The sequence below is a fragment of the Festucalex cinctus genome, chromosome 1 (assembly GCF_051991245.1).
Source record: "Festucalex cinctus isolate MCC-2025b chromosome 1, RoL_Fcin_1.0, whole genome shotgun sequence".
NCBI lineage: Eukaryota > Metazoa > Chordata > Actinopteri > Syngnathiformes > Syngnathidae > Festucalex > Festucalex cinctus.
The window spans coordinates 8,813,196-8,825,605 of record NC_135411.1 but is presented as its reverse complement, the minus strand read 5'-3'; the positions used below and the strand labels follow the sequence as shown (position 1 = coordinate 8,825,605).

The 12,410-nt window shown below is 38.3% G+C and overlaps 1 protein-coding gene across 4 annotated transcripts in view; it reads right to left on the bottom strand.

The window, feature by feature from the left end:
• Positions 1-811: 811 nt before the first annotated feature.
• The window catches only part of kif2c (kinesin family member 2C), a 16,207-nt gene continuing 4,608 nt past the window's right edge, over positions 812-12,410 (bottom strand). Inside the window, exons 1-23 of one of the 4 annotated variants that reach the window (XM_077514818.1) lie at positions 11,846-11,994; positions 11,656-11,726; positions 11,474-11,568; positions 9,568-9,669; positions 8,558-8,606; positions 8,426-8,455; positions 7,935-8,066; positions 7,727-7,846; positions 5,659-5,753; positions 5,462-5,569; positions 5,326-5,380; positions 5,072-5,234; positions 4,175-4,265; positions 4,041-4,104; positions 3,860-3,951; positions 2,712-2,854; positions 2,429-2,642; positions 2,220-2,330; positions 1,644-1,711; positions 1,479-1,557; positions 1,295-1,378; positions 1,092-1,203; positions 812-989 (exon numbers count right to left, since the gene is read on the bottom strand). In XM_077514818.1, the coding sequence (XP_077370944.1) occupies positions 931-989; positions 1,092-1,203; positions 1,295-1,378; positions 1,479-1,557; positions 1,644-1,711; positions 2,220-2,330; positions 2,429-2,642; positions 2,712-2,854; positions 3,860-3,951; positions 4,041-4,104; positions 4,175-4,265; positions 5,072-5,234; positions 5,326-5,380; positions 5,462-5,569; positions 5,659-5,753; positions 7,727-7,846; positions 7,935-8,066; positions 8,426-8,455; positions 8,558-8,606; positions 9,568-9,669; positions 11,474-11,568; positions 11,656-11,716 (2,127 nt within the window). In that variant the 5' untranslated portion in view covers positions 11,717-11,726; positions 11,846-11,994 and the 3' untranslated portion in view covers positions 812-930. Of the gene's footprint in view, positions 990-1,091; positions 1,204-1,294; positions 1,379-1,478; positions 1,558-1,643; positions 1,712-2,219; positions 2,331-2,428; positions 2,643-2,711; positions 2,855-3,859; positions 3,952-4,040; positions 4,105-4,174; positions 4,266-5,071; positions 5,235-5,325; positions 5,381-5,461; positions 5,570-5,658; positions 5,754-7,726; positions 7,847-7,934; positions 8,067-8,425; positions 8,456-8,557; positions 8,607-9,567; positions 9,670-11,473; positions 11,569-11,655; positions 11,729-11,845; positions 11,995-12,410 lie in introns of those variants that run through there. The other 3 variants (XM_077514827.1, XM_077514808.1, XM_077514834.1) reach the window with 3 other exon arrangements.

The following is a 12,410-nucleotide window of genomic DNA, read 5'->3' as shown; positions in this document are numbered from 1 at the left end:
TAAATCTTCAGCTAATAACTGCATCCTATAAGGTAATAACTTCCTGAAAATGCACATTCACCAACAACACAATAAAAACTGATTTGGGGATGACATTTGTAAATTATGCAATATACCTTGAGTTATGGGAATTTATTACATTTTCAGGTGGGTCTTTTTCACAAAACTGATAATGGTCAACTTGACAGATTTGTAATATTTCATTTTTCAGTCCCTAGTTCTACCTTTTGAGAATCTAAAACATTCACAGCAAAAAGGAAAATATATATAAATATATATATATATGGAACGTTAATATTTTGATGTTAAATGTTTGAGTTAAATTCAACTGTCTAATTTAAATGGAAGTCAGTGTTAGAGGCGAGAGCTATTTGACAGTTGATTTAGTGTTATACCAACTCTGCAGGCATTGATCAAGTTTTGCCCATTTAATTAGAATGTTTCAGTCGCAAAGACTTCTGGGAATTTAATGAGGCATTGCATTATTGGTGTAAAAAAAAAAAAAAGAAAAAAGAAAAAAAAAAAAACCCAGATTTTTATTGGTGAAATTATTCAGTTTTATTACATTTTTGATGAAAATTTTATTACATTTTCATATAAATTGCATGCTACACTCCAACCCACATTGGCTCCGGAATTCTTTTCAGATTAGGTCCAAACTAATTTGTTATGTCTCTACCTCATGGAAGAGAGCTTTACTGTTACTAATGAATATTGGCTACTTGTCGTTCCTGGGATGATGCCATCATGCAAATCACCTTATCACGTTTCTGGTGACATCATCATGCAACAGGCACAACATACAGCAGTAGACAAGTAAAACAACTTTATTGAACCAATGCTGACATTATATGAAACAAACACAGTACTCACATCTTATCCAAGTAAACATAAAAACAGCTCACATTATTGACAAACATCAACAGTGACTCAATGCTTGAGGCGAGCTCTCGCCTCCTCCAACGCGGTACGCACTTCCAGTAATATTTCTGTTGACGGAATTGAAGCAACAAAGACATTGTTAATTTAATAATTCCCACATTCTAGAGTTGAGAATACATGAATTAGAATTTGATGCGATTTGCACAAACCTGGTAACTTGAAGGACTGGGAGTAATTTAGGAGGTTGGCGAGATCTGCCTCAAGGTCGTATCTGGGTTCCTCCATTGTCTTCAACAGTTCTTGAATTTTCAGTTGTTGGTTCTTAAACAAAGCAAGCATGAGAAGCATTAAAAGATTTTCATTTTGAAAGTCGAAATATGCCACAATGTGGGAAAAAAAAAAAAAAGGCAACCTGAAGCTCCGCATAGACCTTCTCCTCCAGCTCCGCCACATGGCTTATGGCGTCATAAATCACTGAGGTCTCCACAGCAGCGTCCTTTAACACAAATGAACTTTGGTCACGACAGGTGTTTGATCCATGAAAATCTCCTTCAAGGATGTCCATGTCCTCTTCTATGCCATTCAATCAAGCTGACCTCGTCTGAAGACATGTTCATTGGCTCCTGTGTTTTGGCCCCAGCATCGACTTTGGTCTTCCCATTAAGCTCCTTCACTCTGTGAAATATTTAAAAAAATAAATAAAAAACAATCCGGGTTGATCCAATTGAATCAAGCAAATTCCAATTTGGCACCAAGTATACCTGTCAGCATAACGTAGTGTATTCATTGTATATTCACAAGAAGTCATTCCCGGTGACACCATTGCGATCTGATCAGGAGAAAAGCAAGGGAGACGTGCAATTTATGGGCGTGAACAACTTTTGTATACATTTCATTTCAATTAAGGGATTAAACCACAGTATTTTTTTTGACACCATGGTGATGTCATTTTTTTAAATGAAATATTAGGCGTTTTGCTGGTTAATTTTGTAACGCGGAAGTAAGACGCCCGGTTCAGTAAAACCCCGCCTCTCCCCGTGTGATTGCCACGGCCTCGGCGAGTCAACAGCAGTCTGCTGCTTGGGGGGGTCAAAACTCTGGACTTCATCATTAACTTGAGGACTCCCTCTATTTTCAAATATAAATCTTTTAAAGAATATTTCATCTACAAAAATATATGTCCAAAAACCTGTACCGTACACAATAAATCATAGCCAGCACAACCATTTCTCTTTGGTAGTAAAAGGGGAGCCAGTAACGAGGAGACCTTCAAAAAAACACGCAGCAAGGAAAGCACTGTCGGCCAATAAACTAACATCCAGGGCGTTTTTACGTACCATACAGGTTCTAGAATTCTCTCCGATGAAGGAATCCCGGAGGACCTTTGTTAAAGTGCTCATCCTGAAAGGAATGTGCTCGCTGTTCATGCCCAGTGAGCGGATGCACTCCTGTGATATGAGCGGAATCGCACAAAAACATTTCAAGGAGGTTCAAAAGACTACGTCGTCGACTACCGTCGACACATTTCCTCGTTAACGTTGCACACCTTGAGGGCCAGCAGGCTGCGGTTGATGGCGGACGTCTCCACCAAGATGTCGCGGTCGTTGCTGCTGACGTCCGTGCCGCGCTCGTTGCCGGCCAAGTCGACCAGGGAGAACTTGCCGTGCAGCGTGGTGGCGCGGTCGTTGCGTCGGAGGATGATCTGGAGGACGGCGTGGGAGCGCGAGGAGTTGGCGTTTGCAGACGTCTGACCGAACGTTCTGGAGGGAGTTCGGTAGGCTTGGTCATCATAATCAATTGCAGTAGAAAATATTTTGGAAAAGTATTACCTGCAAGAGCTGCCCAGCTGTATCATCTTAATGACATCGTTGGCCGAGGGCACGTAGACCTCCTCCAGGCCCACCACTTGCACTAGTTGATTCTCATCCTGTAGCACCCGGAGCTTGGCCTTCTTATTCAGCAGGTCGTACACCTGCAGAATAGATTTCCCTTCATTACATACTATACAAATACTCCCGTCACCGCGTCGGTTCTGTTCTCTCACAATTTTGCTTGACCAGCAGCTGCACAGAACAGGTAAAAAAACAAATAAAATAAAATTTAATAATAATAAAAAAAAAAAAAAAAAATTAAGAAAACGAATGACAAGGGAGCAAATGACTAGTGTTAATTACTAAAACTAAAATCTATGGACATTTTAGTTCATCAGCAAAGACGAGACAAAAATGATATAATTATGTCACAAAAATTTTACTGTTGGTTGTTTCCAACGTAACAATCAACGGCTATAACATTCCAACAATTAACAATTTGACCACAAACTATAGTAACTAATGCAGGGTGATTTACTAGCTTGCAGCCATAGTAGCCACTTGTTGATATACTTTAATTTGTGTGATGTTTTTCAACAAAAAGAAAAGAGAAAGTTGTTATGTGAAATAGTTTTAGATCAGATGGAAAATTCCAATGTGAAAGTATAAAATGATTGTCCTGGCTAAAATTAGACAAAAACATTGGCAGTTTTTGTTGACTAAAATTAGACAAATAGGTTTTCTTGGAGTAAAATAAAAGACAAATAGTGTTGCCACTATAGAATTATTATTTTTTTTTTAAGAATCGATTAATCTCATTATTCAATCAATTAATCCAATTCAATTCAATTTAATTTTGCATTCAAGTATCACAAAACCATTTTTACTTGATTACTGTTTATTTCATACTTAGCATTCGTATACAGTCTTCCCTCGCTATCACGCGGTTCACTTTTCGCGGTCTCGCGGATTTTTTTTAAGTGCAATTTTGCATATTTTTTTTACAGTAATACGAGGGAACACTGTAGTGAAAAAAATAAAAAATAAATAATAGACAAGATGAACAAGAACAAAATAAGAGTACCGGTACATGCAGCCGAGAGAACAAATGAGAGCAAACGAATGAGGGAAAAACAAAACAAAAGGAACTCGACACCCTGGCTTACTTTGCCGTTGTAGATCTCAAAGAAGCTGACGTAAGCAGACAGATTCATGTTGGCGTACCTCCTCTGACTGAGGCAGGTGAAAACATCCTGGGCTAAAAAATAAAAAAGGGGATGTGTCAAGAAACGTGGCGGGGAATTCAACAGGCGTGAAACGGACAGGAGATTCGGATGTTGTTCCCACCTGCTAAGGCGTAGATTCCCTTGGCGTGGTTCTGCTGCTTCCCCGAGAAATCGCCACCCATGGTCTGTGCAAGCAGAAAACAAGTCAAAACCCCCTCACCACCAACTTGACTCCTCACTCTGCAAGACACTCACGTGAGTTTTCCCGCTTCCTGTCTGCCCATAAGCGAAACATGTGGCCATGCCCCCTTCGAAGATGGACTGCACCAAAGGCTTTGCCGTGAACCTGAACAGCAGAAAAAAGTGGTTGGCAAACTGCAAGCTTTATTCACGATTAACCATCTGATCACGCCTCCAGTTTTGAACTGAAAACTGCTTCTAAAAAAATTTGTTCTGTATAAGATTTTTTATTTTTTTTTTATTTTTTATTTTTTATTAACGGTATAATACACGATTTTTCATTGGACGGCAACTTTTCGTACAAATACATTATCGTAGGTTACCATGTTTTATTTTCCCTAGAGCAACAGTCCTTAACCTGGGTTCGATCGAACATGAACTCATTCACTCCCAGCTGTTTTACTGGATTTTGACTGATTTTGCAAGGCCCACAGAATATCGTGTTCCATTGCTATAAAAACATGGAACCTACCAAAAGAAAAAAAAAATAGGGTCTCTTCATTCATTATGGAGGGGGAAAAAAATAAATAAATTCTATCAGTTTCCGTTTTGCAGCTAAGTTTCATCATTATTATTCACAAATCTGTTCAAAACTGTTGTGAAAACAGCTTGTTGCAACATGACCCTGGCTGACCTCTTATACTCTGCTGCCACCTGCTGACAATTTTTGTAGTAACTACCATTGCTTCAACCGTCTCTTCAGTTCAGAGGCTGTATCAAAGCCTTCTGTATGCTGTAGCATAAAAAAAAGAAGTGTATTTTTATGTTTTTGGGAGCAAATGAGTTAAGCTAGCAGCAAATTTACGTGGTTTTAAGTACTAGTAGACATGTAATTCTTTGTTTGTTGTTTAGTTTGACAATAGCGAGGAGAATACGACACTTTTCCTTTTGGCTAGCTACAGAAGCCCTTACGTGTAGACCAAGTCGTTGGTGGACGTTTCATCAAAAGAATAGTCAAACTGGAAGAATTGGGTGTCCAAGTACTTGGTCAGGTCCACTTTTTGCTTTGGCTCGTGGACCAGCAGAGCGCCTCTGCCAGGCACTGAGATCACGTCAATCTCCCTTTTAATCAGCTCTAATCGAGAGGAAACAAAAAGGTCTTAAGGAGTCTTGTGAAAGGCATCGCAGCAGCTCCACTTTTGTTACCAGCGTAACTTTGGACACACCTTGCTTGTTCAGGGGTCGTTTGCGAACGCACACACAAATCTTGTGCGGCTCAATCTTAAAGATAAGAAAAAAATACACAAGTTATATATAAAAAAAAAAAAAAAAGCATACAACAATTGGAAAATATTGACTCACGACGGCGCGTACCACGTCACTGACGGATAACGGGATGGTTTCCATGGTCTCTCGGAAGTCTTGGATCATTTCGTAGAACTTCTGGTTGGGCCGGGATGACTCTCTGAACTTGAAAAGTGAACGTGGGAGGCAAATGCACTTGTACATCAACAAGTTGCCTTCCATGTTTTAAAAGCAAAGAATAAACTCCGACTAACCTTGCCCTTTTTGGTCTGCATTTTAGTGGGTTTGACAGCATTCGATAGCCTTTTGTTGCCTTTGAGTTCCTGATGAAGTGCAGTTTTCCTTCGGACTAAAGGATGCAGATAGAAAAAAACAAAACATGTCTCATGTCATTTTGACCTTAGAGGGCACACATGGGAAATCGACTATTATTATTATTATTATTATTATTATTATTTTATTTTATTTTAATTGTTTCTATACAAACACGGTGGGAAACTGATTTCACTTTTTTACTTTCAGAAGCGGACCCAAGATTAGGGGTATACGCTATAAATGGACTTGCAGGGAAAATATTCACCCTTCTGATTTATTCAGTGTATTATAATATGTAGTGGCTCCTGCCTAAAAAATTGACGCCTTTTGTTGAGTCAGCATTGTACAGTATGTACAGTAGCTACAGTACTAGGGATAGTGCCCATTTTGGACATTTTGACAAATATCGGTATCGGCCTTTTTAAAAGTAAATCTAAGACCATTTGAATCTCAGGAAACTATTTAAATTTTCAGTTAACTTTGTAAAAGATGCTACCGACCCTGGGAACCTTATGAACCATTTGATTTTGTTCAACATTAAAACAAAGGTATGTGGAAGATCAGGATTTTAAAATTTTTGAAAAAAAAAAAAATATAGTTAGTGTAGAAAACTACGGTATTTACTTGTTTAAGTTCCCATTTAACTTTTTAAGATGGACTGATAACCTTGGGAGCTCCCTGAATATAGTAAGAAATATAAAAGGATGTCTGTTGTCGAAGAAAAAAACAAATCTACATTTTGGAAAGTCTGAAAAAAAATTGTTCAATAAACATGCTTTAACACATTACAACTGAGTTAAGATTGGCATTTGTATTTATTTTATTATTAGTAGTATTTTTTATTTTATTTTTTTTAACTGAAAACGAATATCTGCTTCAAATATCGGTTATCGGCCTCCTTGACGACTAACTGGCATCGGTAGCAGCCCTGGGGGGAAAACAAAAAACATCGGTCTATCTGTAGTAAACTAACTGCTTTTGCAATGTATCAACAGGCAACGAGTTTTGACAATTTATTTATTTTTTTAGGAATGATCGAGCCTTGATTACTGGACTCATTTTGTCCTAAGTAAACAATCTGAAATCATTTTACTTACCGTATGTCGTCTGTTTCTTAGCGGGAGATTTTGCTCCCATGTCGCACACCAAACAAAATTGCTGTTCCATGTCTGTCACGCAAGCGACTGAAATAATTCATAAATACTTACCTTGATTGCCACAGCCTCTAACATAATTTGAAGCAACGGATTGTTGCTCACTGTTGCAAATGTGAACCATTTCTAAACAACTGACAAAATGGTCAAATCTCTCTCCTGCCTGTTTTCAACTATGTTGCTGGTGTTCACAGTGTTAAAAAAACAGTTTGTCAGCAACCAAAAATATTTAATATCAATTTTAAAGTGGCAGTCAACCTTAAATATTTCTTGACAATATGTTATATGTGATCTCACTCAGTCTAAAAATGGCATTCTGATTAATATTATATTTGTGGAATATGAGTTATGAGGCAACATCCAGCCATTTTTATCCATCTCATATGGATCAATGTTGCTCAGGCAACAACCATTCACAGCTCAGATTGAGAAAACAGGTGAGCTGTGATTGGCTGTTACCCGAGACCAGAGCAATTGTGATGTCATCTTCAGTCGACAGCAAGTGGCAAAATGGCCGCCCCCTGAGATGGATAAAAACGGCTGGATTTTGCTGCTCAACTCTTATTAACACTAACGCAATATTAACCAGAATACCATATTTAGACTAGTGAGGCTGTATAGACCATATTGTCAAAAACATTTTTGTGGAGTTGACTTCATCTTTAAAAATGGCAAATTTACAGGTCTCACAAGCAGATGGAAATTCGACCTGCACGGCCTCAAATTTTAGGAGCAAAAAAAAAATAAATAAAAAAAAACAAACAAAAAAATTTTTTAGGAGCAAAATGCGACTAAGAGTCAGTCTGAAAACTTTGGCGCACGTGCTACATCATCTGACCAATGGGAAATAGACCTGAAGATTTCGTTGGAGCATTCTTCACGGGGTCAACATTTTCCTCAGCGGCCTCGTGGACAAAAAGAGCAGATGACGTTGGAATAGCCTCTCTCCTACGCCGCAGCTCATTCTGAATCCCTGCTCATGGCAAAAAATAAATAAAAAATGCATCAGGGTCTGTAAACGTGCTTTGAGGGATATTTTCGAGGTGAGGGTTTCAACCTACCAGAGTTCGTGATGGCTGGCAAAAGTGAAAGTTCGTGGCTGGTCAGCACTGGAGGTCCCTCGCTAGATGGCGCAGGGACGGAACTTTGAGGCTGAAACCGGGTCGTTTGTCTAAGCTGAGAACGACCTACATCTGAAATGGAAAATTACAAAAAACAACAACAACAAAAAACATTTAAGTCAGAGCGGTATTGGATTCTTTTTGCAGTAACTTGAGAAAGTGAAGTGCCATTTTCTGAGAATGTCAGAGCAAGGGAAAAAAAAAAAATAAAAAAAAAGGATTGGTGGTGTGAAATGAGTAATAGATGGATAATCGGCGTGATTTGCGTCCATTCACCAGTGAACCAATCAACTATATCCGTGCTCAGTGATGTTCTGTTCGGAGGTTGCTTGCTACGCACTTGCACCTCAATCCCACCCAGAGAGGCGTGATAAAGACAATAAGCAATTTGCTTTAAGAGGGAGCGAGGGATGGCGCATGCATTGCCTTGCCTTCAGTGCTGTCCACTGATTTGGTGGAAGCTTTTTGTTTTTGTTTTTTTTTGGGGGGGAGAGAGAATGGCATTAGGTCATAAGTTCCACAACATTCCAAACAAGTCATAACAGCAAGTTTTATTTACGTACGGGTGGCCAGGCCAGGAATCCGCGATGAGCGCAGTCGACCCTCGTACTTCTAGGGAAACAACAGATAAATAATAATTGATGCATGCAACTTCCTTACATTAAAAATAATAATAATGTTAAAGACAATGGAAGAATATGAGCTTGGAAAAAACCCTGATTGCATTGCACATTATTTTTGTGGAGATTAACTCATTTGCTCAAAAAAAAAAAAAAAAAAGTATAAATATGTTCTATTTTAAATATTAAATAACATACAGAAGAAGGCTTTGATGCGGCCTCTAACTGAAGAGAAAGGTTGAAGCAATGGTAGTTATTACAAATAAACGGCCAGCAGGTGGAAGTAGCGTATAAGAGATCAACCAGGGCCATGTTGCAACAAGCTGCTTTCCCCACAGTTTTAAACAGATTTGTGAATAATCATGAAACTTAGCTATATTCTAATGCTAATTTCATGCACATGCGCTATTGGCAATTGTACGTGTGTTGAAGTGGGGTTGTCCACATGAGTATGATTGTACGTTTTCTTTTATTGTGATGTGTTAATTTACTGTTGACATAAGAAGTACAGGATAAGGGGTAGGACTAGATAAGTTTTTAACTTTTTCCTACTCCCTTTGGACATGTAAACCATTTCTAATGAATATTATGAGTTTTTTTCTCTTTTTCTTTGCTATTTGTTTATGTTTACATGTTATGTTTACATGTTCAATAAACTTCAAACTTCAAACTAATTGCTGCAGAACAGACACATTTAGAAATGTACTTTTTTCCTGATGAAAGAAGAAACTCAAATTTTTCTTTTAGTAGGTTTCATGGTTTTATAGAACAATATTCTGTGGGCCTTGCAAAATCAGTCAAAATCCAGTAAAAAATCCGGGAGTGAAGGCGGTGGCTTTATTGCATGACCAAAAAAAAAAAAAAAAAAAAAAAAAAAAAAAAAAAAAAAAAAAAAAAAATTAATATTGTTCGACTTTGGACTTAAGTCCATAAATCAATTGATAAATAATCACCCTTGCTGACGGATGAGACTGGGATTTCTCCACAGGCTTAAGAGCAGATCGAATGTGGTCCTCCAGCTCCGCATTGAGGGCACACAACTCGTCCAAGTCCAGCTGGATCAAAGAGCAACAAGTCAGCGCAGAAACATCGGGATAAAACATCAGTGGTGAGAAGTACAAATGACGTACCGACATTTTGCAAATATCTTTGAGCTCGTGTACTTTGATTTTTCTGCCACTTTTTAATCTAACAGAATAAACGAAACAGATACGCAACAACTAATTCACATCTAATTGATCACAATTATTGACAACTATTTGTAAATTGTTTAATTGGTTTAATTTGAGACCACCTAAAACTCTCACAAATTGTCAGAATTTCAGCTTGCCAGCTGTAAATATTCTCAGATTTCTGTAGTCCTCCAAGAAAGTAAAAAGATTTGCAAAAATTTTCTTTATTTTGGAAAAGAATGCTCTTTTTTTCTGACATGTTACAGAGCACTTAAACACTTTTTGCACCTATTGAAAATATGTCCTCATTTTAATACAATAAAATTGAGATTTGGATTCATATCATTAAACAGGCATTTTACATGTCATTGTCAGTAAAATTTACATTTTCTTAAAGTACTTCTACAAGTTTTTTTGTTTTTGTTTTTTTAAATAAACACAAGTAGTCAGGGTTCTATATTAACGGTGTCCCAGGGCCACTAGGGCCACCCGAAGTTCACTGACACTTAATTGGGGTGACTGGTGCAGTACAAATTGACTAAATAAATAATCAACTCCTGCCTGGTGTGCCAACGTTGTGCACCAAGTTTCAGGAGCAAAAAAATAAAATGTGGAATTTGTAACTTTCAAGCAAGATTTGAAGGTGGCATCACTTGAGAACAAATCTATTGACACTATTGAATGTGCATGTCTAATCATAGGTGTCAAACTCCGGCCCTTGAGGGCCAAAGTCCTACATGTTTTACAGAACAGGTGTCAAACTCCAGCTCTCGAGGGCCTGAGTCCTGTATGTTTGCGGTTTCTCTACTCCTACATGCCTGCTTCAATGATCAGGATCATTATCTGGCTCCTGTAGAGCTTGCTGATAATTTAAATGAATCATCTGTGTTGAACATGGGAAACCTCTAAAACATGCAGGACTCGGCCCTCGAGGACCGAACCTTGACACATGTTAGTGTTGTAAAGGTCCCTCAATTTCGTCATTTTGGGGAAGGAGAGCAGTCTAATTATGACCTTTATTGAAGTCTAGTTTTGTTTTTGTTTTTAAAGACAAACAGAGACATTTGAGTAGACATGTTTTGTTGAAACTGATCACTGTAATACTTTGTTGCAGAAGGAAAGTTATCCTTTTGGAGGTAATTATGTGTGTCCACCTCAAACTACAGGGTTAGTCAGCTTGTATTTTTTGTGCCACACACGGCTTCAAGACCTTTGAAAGTGAGTTTGGGACGATGTTACACATGTGTTTGCTTTTGTGACAGTAAAAGCCTCTTTGACCAGTCAGGGACTGTGACAATGATGAGGCACAAGCACATGTTTGTATCATTTTAATTGATGAGAGATTCTTATTATAGTACCAGCATATCAGCAACTGAGCATTATTTTTTTAACTGCAATTAATTGATTAAAAAATAAATAAATCAATACTATAGTTTGTTATACAGTAAATGACGTTTAACTAACATTTGCACAGTGGTGACAAAAGAAACATTAGGAATTTATGAGAATAGACTGATGGAAACAAATAAATAAAATATTTCATGTAACCACGTTTGAATTTAGTTTTGTAAATGTAGGTTGGTGTTCCTGACAGAGTTTAAGGTCGATAGAGAAGGCCTACTCTGTAACTAACTGCAGATGGATTTGAGCTGTTCACCATACTTAAACGAGAATATTTTTGACTGACCTCCTTCCTTCGAGGTTTATCTGCCTCCAGCCACTCCACCATCACGGTGGATTTGAGCGTGTCGACATTGGAGACACTGGCACTATGGACGCGACCTATGTCGGCACGTACGCAACGGGTCGGTCACCAAACAAGACGACAAACACGACATGACGGCGTCTTAAAGAACACAATTAACTCACCATCGCTGCGACGGATTTGCACAGAAAGTCCAAGCAGGAGTGATGACAGTCTGTTCTCCATTTTGATTACTCTGTGAACGCAGAACGCAAATCTTTAGCGACATTGTTAGCTTTGCCCTCACTATGTAATATTCCTCTCTTTTCGAATAAGCAAGTGAATTTGTAACGAAGTCGTCCTCCATCATTTTACCTTTTTTTTCCCCCCTTTGTCTTAACGCGTACTTAGGCGTTGGACTACCGTCTCTTCTTCACAAACACCAAGCCAAAATTTGAACTGAATTTATGTCCGACTTTTAAACGATCTGATTGGTCGTCGTTGGTGTGGCGCGTCTTCTTCGTGGGATAAAAACACGCGCTTGTACTTCTATAGCGCCACCGAGTGGCTTAATATTGTCGACCGTTGTTAGAGGCCATTACAGTGTATTTCCCCCAACTGTTTACCCACAAAACAGAAAACTGGGCTCCTTTTTCAAAATACTGCCACAGTTATCCAAACACCACACGAAATCTGTATAACTCCTACACTGTTTGTAAAATGACACACTTCAGTCACAACATATTCAAAACATACACATATTTACAAAAATGCTGTTTTGTTGTCATCTCACGAACACAGTCTGAAATGATGAGACACCATTGTAGTCAGTTACACGCCATTATGACCAATTTAAAACACATTTGTGAAAGCTCCTCCTATTTTAGGGACTGGCATGTCCTAGACATAAAAAATAGCTGTCAAAAGACAGGTATTTTTA